This window comes from Galeopterus variegatus, unplaced genomic scaffold (assembly GCF_000696425.1).
Source record: "Galeopterus variegatus unplaced genomic scaffold, G_variegatus-3.0.2 Scaffold333, whole genome shotgun sequence".
Taxonomy (NCBI): domain Eukaryota; kingdom Metazoa; phylum Chordata; class Mammalia; order Dermoptera; family Cynocephalidae; genus Galeopterus; species Galeopterus variegatus.
Genome location: NW_007726444.1, coordinates 448083 through 465820, shown reverse-complemented (window position 1 = coordinate 465820; position 17738 = coordinate 448083). Strand labels below are relative to the sequence as shown.

Genomic DNA, 17738 nt, shown 5'->3' with positions numbered 1-17738 from the left:
CTCTCACACACACTCACCCTCACACACACAGTCACCCTCTCTCACACACACACACACTCACCCTCCCTCTCTCTCACACACACACACACACTCATCCTCTCACACACAGTCACCCTCTCTCTCACACACACTCACCCTCACACACACAGTCACCCTCTCTCACACACACACACACTCACCCTCCCTCTCTCTCACACACACACACACACTCATCCTCTCACACACAGTCACCCTCTCTCTCACACACACTCACCCTCACACACACAGTCACCCTCTCTCACACACACACACACTCACCCTCCCTCTCTCTCACACACACACACACACTCATCCTCTCACACACAGTCACCCTCTCTCTCACACACACTCACCCTCACACACACAGTCACCCTCTCTCACACACACACACACTCACCCTCCCTCTCTCTCACACACACACACACACTCATCCTCTCACACACAGTCACCCTCTCTCTCACACACACTCACCCTCACACACACACCCTCTCTCTCTCACACACACACACACTCACCCTCCCTCTCTCTCACACACACACACACTCACCCTCTCTCACACCCTCTCTCACGTACACTCACTGTTCCATATACACTCACCCTCTCACATACACACACAAACACACACACACTCACCCTCTCTCACACACACACTCACCCTCTCACACACACACACTCACCCTCTCTCACACCCTCTCACATACACTCACTGTTCCATATACACACTCACCCTCTCACGCACACACTTTCTCACACACACTCACACCCTCTCTCTCTCACACACACACACTCACCCTCTCTCACACCCTCTCTCACGTACACTCACTGTTCCATATACACTCACCCTCTCACATACACACACACACACACACACACACTCACCCTCTCTCACACGCACACACTCACCCTCTCACACCCTCTCTCACACACACACTCACCCTCTCTCACACACACACACTCACCCTCTCTCACACAAACACACTCACCCTCTCTCACACCCTCTCACATACACTCACTGTTCCATATACACACTCACCCTCTCACGCACACTTTCTCACACACTCACACCCTCTCTCTCTCACACACACACACACTCACCCTCCCTCTCTCTCACACACACACACACACTCATCCTCTCACACACAGTCACCCTCTCTCTCACACACACTCACCCTCACACACACAGTCACCCTCTCTCACACACACACACACTCACCCTCACACACACAGTCACCCTCTCTCTCAAACACACACACACACTCACCCTCTCACACACACAGTCACCCTCTCTCAAACACACACACACACTCACCCTCTCTCACACGCACACACTCACCCTCTCACACACACATTCACACACACACTCACCCTCTCTCACACACACACACTCACCCTCTCTCACACACACACTCACCCTCTCTCACACACACACACTCACCCTCTCTCACACACACACACTCACCCTCTCTCACACACACACTCACCCTCTCTCACACACACACACTCACCCTCTCTCACACACACACTCACCCTCTCTCTCACACACACACTCACCCTCTCTCTCACACACACACCCACTCTCTCACACACACACTCACTCACCCTCTCTCTCAAACACACTCACCCTCTCTCTCACACACACACTCACCCTCTCTCTCACACACACACACTCACCCTCTCACATACATGCACACTCTCACACTCTCACATTCACGCATGAACTGATGCTGATGTTCTGAGCAGGACCTAATCTTCTCTTCCAATTTCCTGGAACCCTGACCAGCAGGAAAGGCTTCAGAGAAGTGCAGAACGTAGAGAAAATAGGATCTGGATTTTAAACAAATCTTACCTCTGTGTCAAAGCAATCTTCAGCTTGTCATTCTCAGACTTGAGGTGTGTGTCAGCTGGACCCACGTGAGAGGCTTTTTCGTCATCCGTCCCATTGACACTGGATGCCTGAGTAGGAGATGGGGTTTCACACCCAGATTCCTGGCCAGAGTGAATTATCTTCACACTTTATTGCTCGTCCTCACATTGGCAGCACATTAGGCACAATGAGAAACTATGTGTTTATGCGTGTGGATGAACCAACACATCCAACCTGAACACAGCCAAGACTAACAAGTAAAAACAGCTAGCAAAGGCCATCAACAACAAAGACAAGGCCCTGAAGGCCCGCAAGGAGTTCATCAAGCCTGCGCACTCTGCGGACGAGAGAACACCTGGGACCCCTGCTCAGAGCCTTTTTACTCAAACCTTGTAGAAAAACCTACCAAGATTGGACACCTGGTCTCCTTAAATACAATGAGACAGAAGTTACAGGGGAGGAGGGATTGTCATAAACAACAAGAAACAAGAAATAGTGAATGGGGGCAGAAGAAAAAGCACTAGACGATGAGACAACTTAAAGATCCCGGGGCTATGGAGAGTTACATCAACTAACTAGTCATTAAAAAAACCAGGAACCAGATATGGATGTTTGTGGTCTCCCTTACTATTTAGCGTTGTTACGAATATTCTGAAGTGTTTTCTGTAATAAGTCATACCACATGGAGGTGAAATCTCATCTGGTGTTGGATAAGGTCTTAGAAAGATCTTATTTAGCCACCAATAAGCATAAAGGCAAAGGAGGGAACCAGAAGGGAATAAAGTATAAATTTGACTAATTTTAAATTTCTGCATTGCAAAAAAATGTCACAAACAAAATTAAAATGCAAACAAAAACCTGGGGAAAAAATACTTGCAGCACATATTTAAAACAAAATGTTAATACCTTTCATATGTTGAAAAACTCTTAGAGTTCTCATCTTTTAGAGCTACATACTAAAATATTTATGGATAAAATGAGAAGACATCTGGGATTTGCTTTAAAATATGGGGGAGGGGTTTGCAGTGGTAGGGCACAGATAAAACAATTGGTTGTAAATTTCTTTTTCGGGGGTGGGGGGTGGCTTGCCAGTACCATCATAAATTCCTGTAAAAGCTGACCTGTGGGTACACAGAGATTCATTATACAATGCTGCCTAGCTTCATATATGTTCAACATTTTTCCTGTTAAAAAATAAAGCTCTTGGAAATCAACACAAAAAAAGATGAACACATTAACTTTTTTTAATTGGTATTTATAAAAGAAGAAATGCATACAATCAATAAATTAAAAAATTAATCTCACTAGTAAAGAAATACAAAATGAAAGGATGCCAGTAAGATACATTTTTTCATCTGTCAAATACACAACAAAGCTTTGTTGTGAGGATGTGGGAGGACAAAGCCTTATTCACTGCTGGTGGGAGTCAGGTTGTACATTTCTGTAGGCTGTTTGCAGTATGCATCAAAAGCTTTAAAATGTCCCTATCTTTTTAACCCAGTATCTCCATGTCAAGAATTTGTTCTGTGGAAACCATCAAATGCACAATGATGTACAAGGGCATTTACGTTAATAAAATATTAAAAACAAGATAAGTCTAAAATTATAGGAGGTTAATGGAATAAGTTGTGATAGTACAAATACTGGAAATACTGTTTAGCCATGAAAGCAATTTTGGAAAGAAATATCTGAAAACATAAGGAAATGATGGTGACATAAAAATTCTTTAAAAAGGTTAAGAAGGGTAACATAAGAAGTATACTGGAAAACTATATTAGAAAGATACACACCAAAATACTAACAAAATGTCTTCAAGCTGTGAAAGAGCAGGTGATTTTTATTCCCTTTTTTAACTCAGAGTTCTCATCTTTTTTTATTTCTACAATTTTTTTATTTCTACAAAAAACATGTATTCCGTTTACAAATTTTATAAATTTTTTTGTGGGGGTGACAAAAAACCCTACATTAAGTGTTTTTGTAATTAGGTTGTTTAAATCTTCAACAATTTGGAAAACTTGGTCAAAGTGTTAATTCTAATAAAGATAAAAAAAATGTACAATGATCTCTATACCTGGAGAAATATCAGGAAGGGTAAATAAAAACTAAAGCTTAGAGACAAAAACCCACTTCTACACAATTAATACATATAAAATCACAATTTACTGGGTATACTTGATTTTTTTAAGGTTTAAAATACTTGGGGGGAACAAACATTAAAATAAAACCTTATACAGATAAATTCAGATATTAAAGTTTAGAAATATCAATATAATATGTGATATTCAGAAAAAGACGGGTTTTGTTTGTTTGTTTGTTTTTTCCTTTTTTGTCTTTTTTACTGACCAGTAATGGGATCGCAACCCTCGGTGTCGCGCCCGTACCGGGGACCGGCAACGGGATCGCAACCCTCGGTGTTGCGCCCGCACCGCGCTCAGCCAGTGAGCGGGAACCGGTCTCCACGTGGGATCCGAACCCTCGGTGGGAGCGCCGCCGCGCTCCCAAGCGGCGCACTCTCCAGTGCACCACCGGGCCGGCCCGTTTGTTTGTTTTTTTGGTGGCTGGTTGGTAAGGGGATCCGAATACATGACCAGGGTGTAAATAGCACCATCTAACCAGGTGAGCTAAGAGGCGGCCAGATGGTATTGTTAAAAACTTTCTAGACCATGGATCATTTTGGATGTTCACTTTTACAGATCCTCAGTAGTTACTCAGTGTATAAAAATTAATCAGTGTATAAAAATTAATAGTATCACTTAGATTATATTAATGATTATTTAGAAAGATTCTGGAACATTCCTGTCCACCTGAATTCTAACATTCATTTCTATGCATCCATATGAGGCATCTTTTTTATGATGATTCCAGGATAAGGTGCTGGGAATATAACTCAAGACAGACATAGGTCTGCCTTTGTGGAACACCCCAGCACCAAATCTCCCGCCCTGAGGACCAGCGCAGCAGCCCACAAGCCCAGGTCCCACTCAGCATTCTCTCCCCCTCTCTCTGAGCACTGATGTGCTGAGTGTGCATCTTCCTTGGGGGCTCAGTGATGCGGAAATTTCTCCTCTGCTTTTCTTGCTGGCTCCATTCCTATTACAGGGCTCACTTCCCAGGGCTCTAGCTTCTGCCCTCATCTCCCCATTGCTGCTTGGTGCACCCAAGGCTTCAGCCGTCTCTTCTGTGAGGCTGATGGTCAAGTCTAGAGTGCCGATCTTGACTGCTCCTGATGCCCAGACCTCCTGGTTGTCTTCCTATGAGCTGTTCCCTACATCTGCCCCTTCTTTCTTTGCCCTGTGGCCGCCCTGGCCCAGCCATTCTCCACCACACAGCCTCCTTACCACCTGCATGAAACCCTCATGACAATTCCAGATCAACAGTCTTCAGACACCTCCAGTGTCCAGCAACTGCCCAATACAGGCTGAGCATCCCAAATCTGAAAATCCAAAATCTGAAATGCTCCAAAGTCTGAAATATTTTGAGCACAACATGACATCACAAGCAGAAAATTCCATACGTGACCTCATGTATGTGGTTGCGGTCAAAACTTTGTTTCTTATGCAAAATTACTTAAAATACTGTAGAAAATTATCTTTAGGCTACATGTATAGGGTATATATGAAAGATAAATGAGTTTCGTGTTTAGACTTGGTTCCCAGCCCCAAGATATCTTGTTATGTACATGCAAGTATTCTAGAATCTGAAAAAAATCCGAAATCCGAAACACTTCTGGTTCCCACCATTTCGGATAAAAGATACTCAACCTGTAATAAATAATTAAACAGCTAATAAATAATAAACTACCCTCTAATAAAGAATTCACAGTATCTCCAGCACATCTACATGCTTCCCACAGCACACCTCAGCCCCAGCCAGGCAGACTCCTGCAGTCTTGCTAGTATGAGGGTACTTCAAAACATTCATGGAAAGATTCATATTATCTTTTACTTCTATTTTCCCACGAACTATGTGAAGTACCCTCATACATCCATGCTTATTCCTGACCCTGAATCTTTGCTCCTGAAGTCTCCCTTTCCCTGTCTCTCTACATATAACCTTGTCACAAGGTCAAGCCTTTCCCCACCACCACCTACACCAATCTAGACATCAGCAATGCTGATATTTTTATGTCAGGTTCAAAGAGGTCCTTTTCAGTCAATTATCACACTTTGAAGTAGGCACACTGCTTAATTTTTGGCAAAGCCAGATCTCCTCTGCCTAACACAGTGTTGTTAAAATACCATCTCCTACCTGACTTCTGTTAAAATAGGAAGAAAGACAGAAGGGCTCTCTGGCATCAAGTTTTCTTCCTCATTCGCACAAGGTACATGCATCTGCTGATGGGCATAGTACATACAGAACTCACTTCCCAACACGGCAAGGAGACACGCTGCCCTGCCACGGCATTTAAACATGGTGACTGCAAAATGTCTTCAGGGGCCGGGGACATACATTAACTCAAATCTCATCAACTGTTGTCTGTCAAAAATACAGTGCCACATCCTGAAAAATTCCAAAACATGTCACATCCACCTCACTGTGAGCAGGCTAACGGATGAAAAAGCCTTCTAAATGTCTGACTGCTAAAATCCCCTACTTCTGGCCTAAAGTAACAAGGAACGAAGAATCTCAATCCCTGGTCACACCTGGATATGTTTTATGGACAAATGACTTACTTGGGAATGATTACTCGAGGTCTCCGTTTTCTCCTGGGACTTGTCTCTGGCTACTCTGGCAGCTTCTTTCACCTCCTGGAATTTCTCTGCAAACTGAATATGAAGAATAGTTATTAAGGTCTTTTGTTTGTTTGTTTGTTTGTTTGTTTTAGTTATTAAGGTTTTGATTAATATTATTCATGGCTGATACTCAGAACCCACCTTCATTATTTTGCATCTATTTTAAGCCAATAAATTCTCTGTAAATCCAGAATTTTATTTGATATTAAAAAGAAATGAATATAAGGAATGCTTTTTCCAGTAAACACTATTGGCCAAGGTCAGACCTGAACCAATTTCTAAGCTACTGAAGCTAGTTTGATGATGAAGTATTAAAACCAAACAAAAACCTCAGGTTAACATAACTAATGCAAAAGCAACAAGAGAAATTTAGCTATACCACAGAACGAATCCATGAAAAACTTCACAGCACATACTGAAAAGATCCAAGAATTCTTATAAGTCAATATCATGAAAAATAAAAACACCCCAAAAGTTGGGAGGAGGGAGCTGTTCTAGATTTTAAAAGACAAGGTAGTAAAATGTAACATGTAGCCTACGATTGGATCTTGTTTTGAACAGATCAACTACAAAAAACTTCTGGGGCACAACTGGAGAAATTTAAACATGGACTGGATATTAGATGATATCAAGAAATTTTTATTAATTTTGTTATAAGTGCTAGTGATGTTGTGGTTATGTTGGAAATGTCATTTTTTAAAGAGATGAATACTAAATATTTAGGGTGAAATCTCTTGACGTCTGTAATTTACTCCAAAGTACTTCAATGGCAACAATAAAATAGGTGAAGAAATGTGGCAAAATCTTAACAACTGTTAAGTGTAGGTGATGTATATATGGGTGTTCATTATACTATATGCCCTCTACTTTTCAATGTTTTAATATTTCCATAATAAAAACATTCAATATATAGGATTCATATCAGCCACTGGCTTATAGTCCTTGACAAGGCCACGGATTTGACTTTATTTTTTTGGGTGGCTGGCTGGTACCAGGATGAACACTCACCCTTGGTGTTATCAGCCCCATCCTCTAACCAAGTGAGTTAACCAGCTAGCCCTAGGCCTTGGATTTTAATCAGCAAATACATTGTTTGAATAGAGAACAGACTGTGATAGATAATGCTGGAATTCCAAAGCAAGAGAGAGCTAAATGTGATTGCTGAGAAACAAAAAAAGCTAGAAAGTTGCAAGACTACCTACAGTTCTGTGTGTCGTGCTGAGAACTCATTTATTTCTGAGCAAAGTCTGTCCTCTGAGTATATTCGCAATGTGATAACAGCTGTCTGCTTTGGGAAATCTTGCCAGATAACAGATGCTGGTGAACCCGGCGCCCCAGTCTAACAGAAGAGGTCAGCCTTTCTGTTCTGGCCTGTATTGCTCCTGTAAGCCCTGTAAATAAAGCCGCAGTCCTGAGGCTTCATATTTAACCACAGAAAAGCTGTCAGGGGAAATTACACTACCTGTTGCTTAAAACATGTGAGGTCCAGCAGGGATGGATAAAGCCCCCCTACTGCTCCTCCTTTTCAGGGACCCCTCAAGTGAAAACATCATGTTGTGATCTCCTTGCAGGCAGGGTCCACCCCATTCCTCTTTGCTCCCCTCCCCCACCTGGCAGAAAGCAGGCACAGATAATTCTGTTCAGAGAATAAATGAACTCTGGGTTCTGGCTTGCACATTCCCGCCTACTTAGAAAGAAAAAAAAAATCAAGTCAAAGACTTGGTTCCTGTCCTCAAACTCTGAGTCTGTGGAAGATCTGGTTTATATTCAAACGGGTGAGAATCAAAATGAAAATTTCACAAAGTAAGCTTAAACTATAATGAAGTAGGATAAGCCTTATCAGATACATTTAAAATAATTATTTAAAAAGACATGGCAGGTGTATGATGGAACAGAACGAACAGGTGAGGAAGGGGCTCTACCATTTACATAAAAATTAGCTTATGACAAAGGAGGAATCATGAATTAACGTGGAAGATTATTCAACATACGATGATTGAGGTAACTTTAGTAATCTGGGGGGAAATGAATTTAAATCCTTACCACAAACCAGTAGCATGACAAATTATTGATGAGTTAAAGGGTATTTTTTAAAAAATCAAATCTCAAAGAATACGAATGCAAACAGAATTGAATATTCATCAAACTTCTGCTTGATGGGTGGGAGGGTAATATTTTAAACCTAGAAGAGATAAAAAAAAAATTACAAAAGCGACAGACTTGACTATATAACAATTTAAAATTTTTGAGTATAAAAGGAAAAAAACTAAACAAGAAGGGAAACAACAGCTTGAGGAATATATCTATAGCTAGGCTAGTACAACAGAAAAGGGGCTATTATCTTCAGTACAGAAAGAGTCTGTATAAACCGAAAAGGAAAATATGAAAACCACAAAAGATAAATGGCAAAATTCATGAATAAAAAAATACAGTAACTAAACAGCTTATAGAAAAGATCATTCAGCTTTACTGGAAACACAAATTGAAATAATGAGGTCCCATTCTTTGCCTGCTAGATTAGCAAACACTAAAGACAATTATGATACCCAGAGCTGGCAAGTCACTTCCGGTAGCATTGTGCACTGGTACAGCCCCACTGAGAAGCAATTTGGAAATGTGTTTTATGAGTGAAAAAAATGTTCACACCTACTGACCCAGTGGTATCACTTCTGGGAAACTATTTTGTGAAAATAATTGAGAATATGAAAAAGGCCTTCAATATAAAGATGTTAATTCTAGCATTATCTGCAATAATAAAAAACTGGAAGCAATCCAGAGAGCCCGGGAGAATGACGGGGAGGTTTCCTCTCACAGCCTCCAACTGTTAGAAGAAAAGCACCAGTCGAGAAAGGCACAAAATGATTGTCCTTTGGTGAAAAGTCCCCTCCCTCCGAGTCTGAAGTTTTCTAATATTTCCCCCTTATGAGAAAAAGCACACGTTTGTAAATTTGAAAGATACAGTTTAGAAAAAAATATTTTTTAAAACCTATTGTCCCATCACCCAGAGTTAAGCGCTAACCATATAACCTCTTGATATTTTTCTTTCTGTATATATGCATTCATTTCACATAACTCCAAAAAAATGAAATAATATTGTACATCTTAATTTATAGCTTCTTTTGAAATTAACAATAGGACTTTAATACTTCCATGCAATTATATGATCTTCCACTACATTATCTTAATTGCCACACAGTATTACTCTGAAGAAGATACTGGAGTTTATTTAACCAATTTCCTACTGCTGGATGTTTAAGTTGTTTCTCTTTCTCTCTCTTTTTTTTTTTTGCTTGTTGTTATAAATGATGCTGTAAGAAAAACCCTTGTAGGTACATCTTTTTACTCAGTTACAACTATTTCCTTAGAATAGATTCCTGTAAATGAAACTCAAGGATCAAAGGATATTCAAACCACAAAGGTTTCTTTCTTTTTTTTTTTTTTTTTAAAAGATGACCGGCAAGGGGATCTTAACCCTTGACTTGGTGTTGTCAGCACCACACTCTCCCAAGTGAGCGAACCAGCCATTCCCATATGGGATCCGAACCCGTGGCCTTGGTGTTATCAGCACCACACTCTCCCGAGTGAGCCACAGGCCGGCCCAAACCACAAAGGTTTCTGAAATATGTTGCCAAATCCTCATGTTTTTATTTATTAAGGTTGTTTTCTGCAGTTTTTAAAGTTGTGGTAATAATTTTAATCAAAATCCTCATCATCACTATCATGACAGAAAATGAGAGGCTATTACTGGTTGATTTTATTTGTGGCATTTTTTGGCCTTAGCCATTGAAGACCTATGGCAGACAATACTGTTTGCTTATTCAAAATCTATTTTTTTCTTTTCCCTTCATTAACAGAATCTCAAATTTATCTGGAGCAGGAGATTTCCTAGGTGCTAGAGAATAAGAGCTGATCTAAGCGGATCATGGCGACCCACTTCCCTGTGGGTTTTTTTGGGGGGGGTAAGGAGGGATGGTGTCCTAGGGACCCAGAGCTGACAATGGTACCCAAGAAGAAGTCTGCCAGGGCAGTTTCCAAAGGAAGTGCTATGCTGTCACCCTTCTACCTCCTCCTCTTGCCATGAATGCAGATGTGATGGATAGAGCCTGAGAAGCCATCTCATCACCATGAGAGAAAGGCCATAAAAGAAAAAAGAAACAAACGAGAAGAAGCTACACAGAACCCGTGGACCCAACACCACTGAGCCATTGTACCAATGCCAGCAGCCACCTGCCTAGGGACCGCTCTTCTGAATGAGAAGGGTGACCCTCTTTATTTAAGCACTGTGATTAGGTTCTCTGTTGCTTGCAGCCAACATCATTCTAACTAAAACCTATCAAAAGAATGATTAATATCGTCAAAAAAAAAAAATTGGCCCTTAAATCAGGAGACAGAAAAGTAGGATAATGTTGTTGAGACAGGACAACTACACTGAGTTTGAAGTGCACGAGGACAAATTCCAATTACAGATGAAATCACTGAGATGGGTTGACATCAAATGTCAGATGTGTATCAGGGTGTAGACGGATCAACCATGGAGCACTAGCGACCCCATCCTGGGTTGCTCCCCCTTCGTGGCAGAATGTGTTTCCTTCTGTCTGTGATGAATGAGACGGAGCCGAACTTAGAACAGTGATGACGTCAGGCCAGACGCCAGAAAGAATCCAAACTTTAAAAACTGGCTCGTTCTCATACTGGTCTCTTGTCAGAAGCTCTTCTTTTTATCAGAACTTTCAAATCCCTTTTCAGCATTCTTCAGCAGGCTGAGGTATTGTCTCTCCAGTGGGCAGACAAGAGCCCCAGTTTACTTCTGGGGATACACAGCTTCTATTGTTTTTAGAAAGCCTGTCTAAAGAGCAGAAACTCTCCCTGCAATACTCTGGGGACTGTGGTTGTGAAGTGATCCTTATAACCAGTAAAGACCAAGGTAACTATTTTCCTCCTAGGGGGTAGAGAGAGAAGTATATATGAAGTGTTCTTAAATAAAAATGTCCACACCGGTGTTCCTTTCTTTAGCCTAGTTACAGTGTTTGATTACCAATTCCCCGACAGGTCTGTGGGTGGCTGCTCTGGGAAGTTCTGCTCAGGAATACTTAGCCACAGCTGTCCCCTCAGCACACTCCTTGGGAACACTGTAGGTCCAAGTTTCTTCTGAGCTAGCTAATTGCCACTTGTCGAGACTGCCAGCCTCACTTCATGGTAATTTATCAGTGTGTGGTTAATCGTCCCCTTCAAAGAGAAGCGGATAAGTTGATTTGAGACATTCTGGACAAAGGGGACATCTGAGGGCTTACTGAGAAGCCTCTGTGACAATGGCAGATCACAGTCACAGAGCAGGGACTCCTGCACTGCCAGAGACTGAGTGACACAGGAAGCTGGGGCACTCCTCCTTAATGGTAGGACATTTTCTTCTGTCTGGGAAAAATTAGAAGTGGCCACGCCTGGAAGCAGGCACAGCTCAAGGTCTCTTCAGTTCTCAGAGGCACAAGGAATTGAACTTGAACAACTTGTTCTTGTTTTTGTATGGAGTTCTCCCTTCTTTCCATTCTATGCACAGAAACTTTCCCCCTTCCTCCTTCCTGGCTACTTCGATTCCTCCAAAGATTGAAGAAATTGTTCCAGGCAGCTGTGAGTGATTCTCTCTACAGAAGAACTTCTGGCCCTGGGTGGCACCACAAGCACGTGACCAAGAGGGGCCTGGCCAGGACCCCGTCTCTGACAGAAGCTTCCCCGGGGGCCTGAGGCTTCCAGCCCTACTCGCCTGGATATGAGGCAGGTGCGGGAAGGGGCCACCAGGCAGTATGTGGGAGTGTGCTCTCACACCAGCCCCTGCCCCACCAGGCAGGGAGAAGCCACACAACTGCCACTGGCCACATCAGACAGAGGTTCCAGTGAATCGTCCCTTCAACAAGTCACCATCACACTTGCTTCTGCTTTCCTGTTCCCCACCTCAGACATGGGGGCACCATCGTCCACCCATCCTCACCCCGGAGTCTCTGCCTGCCTTATCTGCTCACCACATTCTGCCAGTTTAGCTCCTCCACATTTCTAAAATCTCTCCAACTTTTACTCCACCCCTCATCAGCTCTACCCTGGACTACAACAATCTCATCTGACTTGCTGCCAGAAAAAAAGTCTACCTAAAATGTCAATCTGATCATTCTCCTTCTGGGCCATAAAATCCTTCTCAGGTCATAGAACAGAGTACAGAAACCCCAGCTTGACCTACAAGGCCTTCCCAGGGCTGGTCTCTAGCAGCCTTCCCCACCCCCAAACACCTGGGCACTGTCAACAGCGAACTGTCTGCAGTGTCCCACACATCACACACAGCCGTGGTTTCGCTTGTGCTTCTCCTGTCGTCGCGAGGACAATGGAAAAGGGAAATCCTGCTCCCTGTGGGTATGCCTTTGGAACACCTCATTGTGCCATGTGCACAGGAGACGTGGCTTGGATCTCGGGATCCACACTGACCCTGGTGAAATAGTTAAGGGCATAGCTGCGTGGGTAGGGACCGGAAAGAAACAAAGTAGGATAGCTGGTCACAAAGATTTGGGAAATAGCCATGTTAATGGGCCCAAATGGAACCAGAGCCTGAAAAGAATCACGTTCCACATGAATTTTCTTTAGAAGTCACCACGCTTTGTAGCAAAAGAGAATCCTTCAAACTAGGTGGCAGGAAGGGCTGCTCTATGGATTCCAAACACCCATTCACCTCCTCCACGCAGCCTGGTGCTTGCTCAAAAGACTTACAGACACACTGGCCATGGTGCCAGGAAAAAGGTGCCGCATGCCCTTGGAAACACATACTCCCACTCTCCACAGCCACCCTGACATCTGGCACTGCTAAGCGTCCAGCTGCCAACTCAGTAACCCACCCTGAGCATCACATCCCTAATTGACCAGCCAACTCCCTGGTGAAAACTGATTACACTGAGCCCCTTCTTCCAGAGGAAGCAGTGACTTCTCACTAGAACAGACACTTACTATGAACTGCCAAGCCTCTGCCAGCCCCACCATCCACAGATTTACCTAATGCTTTCTATGCCACACATCACTGCTTCAAACCAGGTGAGTCTGCTGATAACTCACTTCTCTGCAAAGGAAGTGAGGCAAGCATCTAATTGCCGCAGGATTCTCAGGTTCTCTCGTGTAGCTTATCAGCCAGAAGCAGCAGGCCTTGCAGAGCTCCGCTGTGCTTGTGCTTGCTGGGATGTCACACGTTCCAGAGTCATCATACACAAGCCCAGGAACTGAGGGATTGGGGATGGGGAGGATATCTCCCATAATTATAGCTAATGACCTACCCTCGAGATTTTTGTTTCCTGCCCCATGTTTCTGGGACCTGGTGATCGGGAGGTTTTAGCACCCAGGAAAAAGTGCTTCTGTGGGTGAGTGGCGTGAAAGTGGCACTCAGAGTTCCCCCAGGCCATTCTGGGTCTCTCAGGCTTCTAAGGGAATGGAGTCCTCATGGAAGAACTCTGGGATTCAGAGAATAGTCTATGGGCTGTCACCATTAGGGAGTTCATTTGTGACTGGGTGTAGAATGTCTGGATCTGTGAGATGGGGGCCTCCTTAGAAGTGTGTGTGTGTGTGTGTGTGTGTGTGTGTGTGTACATGCGTGCATGTGTGTGCATGGACAGATGGACATTGCAAATTAGCAGGCTCCTGTCAGGAAGGCTTCCTGACTCACCCTAATTCCCCCCTCTTTGAAAATGGTCCTCAGTATACACATGAAACCCCAAGCATCGTGTTTGTACTAGGCAACTCTGCCAATTCTCCAAGAATCTGGAATTTTGTGAAGCTCCCTGGGAACAGGGACCATGTCTTTGCATCCTCAGTGCCTAGGACAGACTTGCCAGCCAGTTGTTCAGACGTTCATGGCAACGGTCTTGAGAAAAACAACTCCTAGAACCACGTTTCTAGAAGCTGGTCGGGCTCCAGCCCTTTCTGAGGCCTGAATTTTCAGCTCTCCCTTGGATTTCTTGAGACACTCTGACATTCTTCTGACAAATTCCTGTGTCATGTAAACTAGTCAATCTTACTTTCAACCAAAATATTCTTAATACCTACACAGGGCTTTTCTACCCCCCTAAAAGAAACTTATTCTCCTAAAAGAGGCTTTTAGACCCTTTCGAATTGCTGAGTAAGGTCTCTCAGAGGCGATCAGTTTGTTCCCTCAGATCCTGAGGTTCTCTAAGTCATTTTCCCAAATTTTTGTCACTGTGGTCGGCCATGATCTGCTCCTCCACACCTTTCTAACCATCCACAGGTGTGTCCCAGACCCCTGGAGAATGGAATCAAAGCTATGAAACCTCTCCCTAAAACAATGACACATATACACACAAAACACTGTGTGTCATTTAAAGGGGTGTAGGGACTCCCGGTTAAGAACCCTTATTAAGCATTACCTCATTCCCTCCCTCTATGGGCTCAAACCCGAGAGTCCCCAACATGGATGGCTCTCAGAGACAAATTGTGCCATCCTTTGAAAGATGTAACAAGTTTATTTCATCAAGATTCACTGCTGGCAGCAGGAATACAGCCTCTTCCTTGGACGTCCTATGATAATAAACTCCAACTGTTCCCTCACATAGGAAAGTCACCTTATTCTCAGAGTTCCAAAAATCCAGTCAACCTGATTTCAGCAAACAGGCCAACCCCTCCATGTGTACACTGATGCTGCTGTGCACAGCAGCTGACCCCTGTGGGGAAGGATAGACTGGCCACGTTGCTTTCTCACGCTGCAATTTCAGGCCCTAAAGAAGCATTTTTGTTAGGTCTTAATTTCCCTTCCCCAAACAACTTCAAGGAGCCTGGCATTTCGAAAGGGCAACTGCTTTGGCAGCCCTGCCAGGCCAGAAGGGGTGAAATCAAAAACCAGAAAGGAATCCTGTTCACCAAGGGCACCGCTCCATCCCTCGGTGGGCAATTACTGAATGAGCGCAGCGTCCACATGTTATATACTGTACTGTGGAAAGAGCACATTACCTTTGTTAGCTGCTGCTCGGAGGAAAATCCCAGACCAAACACTGTGTTGGCTCTGCTGTCGGCCCACTGCCCAAACTTCTGTGACGTTTTGGTGAAAGTCATATTTGGTGTGATTGTGCTGTTTATGATCACCTGCAGAAAAACAGCCCAAAGAGTAGAAATGTAAACACTGAATTAGACGCAGGGGTCACTCCTTAAAAAGTCTTCTGCTGGCAAAGCCAGCACCTAGAGCATGAGCATGCTCCTGTGCGCTGTTACATTTGGTCCTGAGTTGTTTTGGCACCTTCCATGCTGAGTGAGATACACAACCATGAAAAGGGACCATTTCAGAGACTTAGCACAGTCAGTTTAAAATAAAACCTTATACATTATCAGCAGGAGAGTCTCTCCTAAGAAGAGAATAAGAAGAAAATAGTTTCTAAAACTGCTATTTACTTCCCCAAAGCTGCCATGCTTACTGGCTAGCTATGTCACCCATTCTCTGAAGAACTGTACTAGGTGCCTTTTTTTTTTTTAATAACGTCTGGCCAGTGTGGAGATCTGAACCCTTGACCTTGGTGTTAGAACACCATGCTGTAACCAACTGAGCTACAGGTAGCTTTTCTAATCACCTGGAGCCCTGGTGTCCACATCAAATAATTTAAAATCTCCATAAGCAATTGGGGCATGCTGCTTCACAATGGGAATGAGTATGTACACTCCAGTTAGGATAATTTGTACAGGGTTAATTTACAAAGAGACTAATTATACAGTTGTGAGTGGGGTATAAGAAAACTGTGAGGGATGGTGCAGGAGCCTGCTGCTAGCTGTCACCACTCTGTGACCTAAAGAATAAAGAGTTGGAGAGGCTACAGAACCCGGAAGGAGAGAGTCACGTAGAGCAGGCTGCCTTGAACAGAGAGGTGACCTTCTGTTGAGAGACAGTGAGCACATGGTGACCTCACAGGGGAACAAACACCCTCGACTCCCTCCCTCTGATTTCTACTTGCCATTGGCCAAACCCAACCGGAAGCCAGAGGGCTCAGGAGCACAATGACATCATCCACAGGTCAGTCTCTCAGGGACCAGAGCAGGGGGAAGAAGGGTAGAAATTGGATCTGCAGAGGCAGAAGGATGATATCCAGCACATGGTACATTCATTCATTTGACAAACATTTACTGAGCATTTGCTGTATGCCAGGCATTCTGCTAACCAAAGATAAGGATGAATGAGTCAAGATTCCTGGTCTTCAAGTTGGAGGTAGGGAGGAAGCAGGTAGACACATGTAAATAAGCATGAAACAATTGATAAATGTTATAAAATATCAACAACAGGCTGACTCTGGCAGAAATCCCTGGAAGCTTGTGAAGGTTAATTCTAGGTGTCAACTTGGTTAGATGAAGGAATGCTGAGAAACCTGGTAAAGCAATCTTTTCAGGTGTGTCCATGAGCAGAGATTAGTATGAGAGTCTGAGTGGCCTGGGTGTGAAAGACCCACCCTCAGTGGGGGTGGGAAACATCCAATCCGCTGGGGGTCCGGAGAGAACAAAAGACAGAGGAAAGAGGTGAAGCTCTCTCCATCCGCTGGAGTTGGGATATACTTTTCTCTCCTGTCCATGGACATCAGAGCTGGAGAATCTTCAGCTTTTGGGTTCCAGAACTTACACTAAGAACACCATCAGCTTCCCTGGTTCTGCGGCCTTTGGACTCGGACTGAGCCAGGCTACCGGCATCTGGGTTATAGACGGCCTGTCGTGGGACTTTTCTTCATAGTCACGTGAGCTAATTCCCCTAATAAATCCCTCTCATATAATTATAACATATCCTATTGACTCTGTCTCACTGGAGAGCCCTGACTAATACAAAGCCCTAAGAGTACGAAATACTCAGAAAAAATACCTTTGGAAGTAAAGGATTCTTGAATGTTTACTTAAGGGCAAGGGTGGCATATACCACTGGCTACTTCCTCATCAAATAGTTTTTGATAATCTGAGCAGGAAACAATAGCAATCTAAGTAAATATTCTTTTTTTTTCCGTGTCCAGCAACGGATCGGTAAATTAAAAAATTTCTCAGAAAAAGGCTGTAATAAATCCTATCCACTCTACTTCCTAAATACCCATGTGATCCTTTCCCCTTCTCTCCATCACCATGTCTCT

General features: G+C 43.5%; 1 protein-coding gene across 1 annotated transcript in view; it reads right to left on the bottom strand.

Annotated features, from left to right (window-relative positions):
- HOMER2 (homer homolog 2 (Drosophila)) overlaps window positions 1-17738 on the bottom strand; it is a 37969-nt gene that overhangs the window by 8009 nt on the left and 12222 nt on the right. The window contains exons 2-4 of the mRNA XM_008567589.1: window positions 15601-15732; window positions 6556-6648; window positions 1865-1971 (exon numbers count right to left, since the gene is read on the bottom strand). Coding sequence (XP_008565811.1) covers window positions 1865-1971; window positions 6556-6648; window positions 15601-15702 — 302 coding nt within the window. The 5' untranslated portion in view covers window positions 15703-15732. The remainder of the gene's footprint in view (window positions 1-1864; window positions 1972-6555; window positions 6649-15600; window positions 15733-17738) is intronic.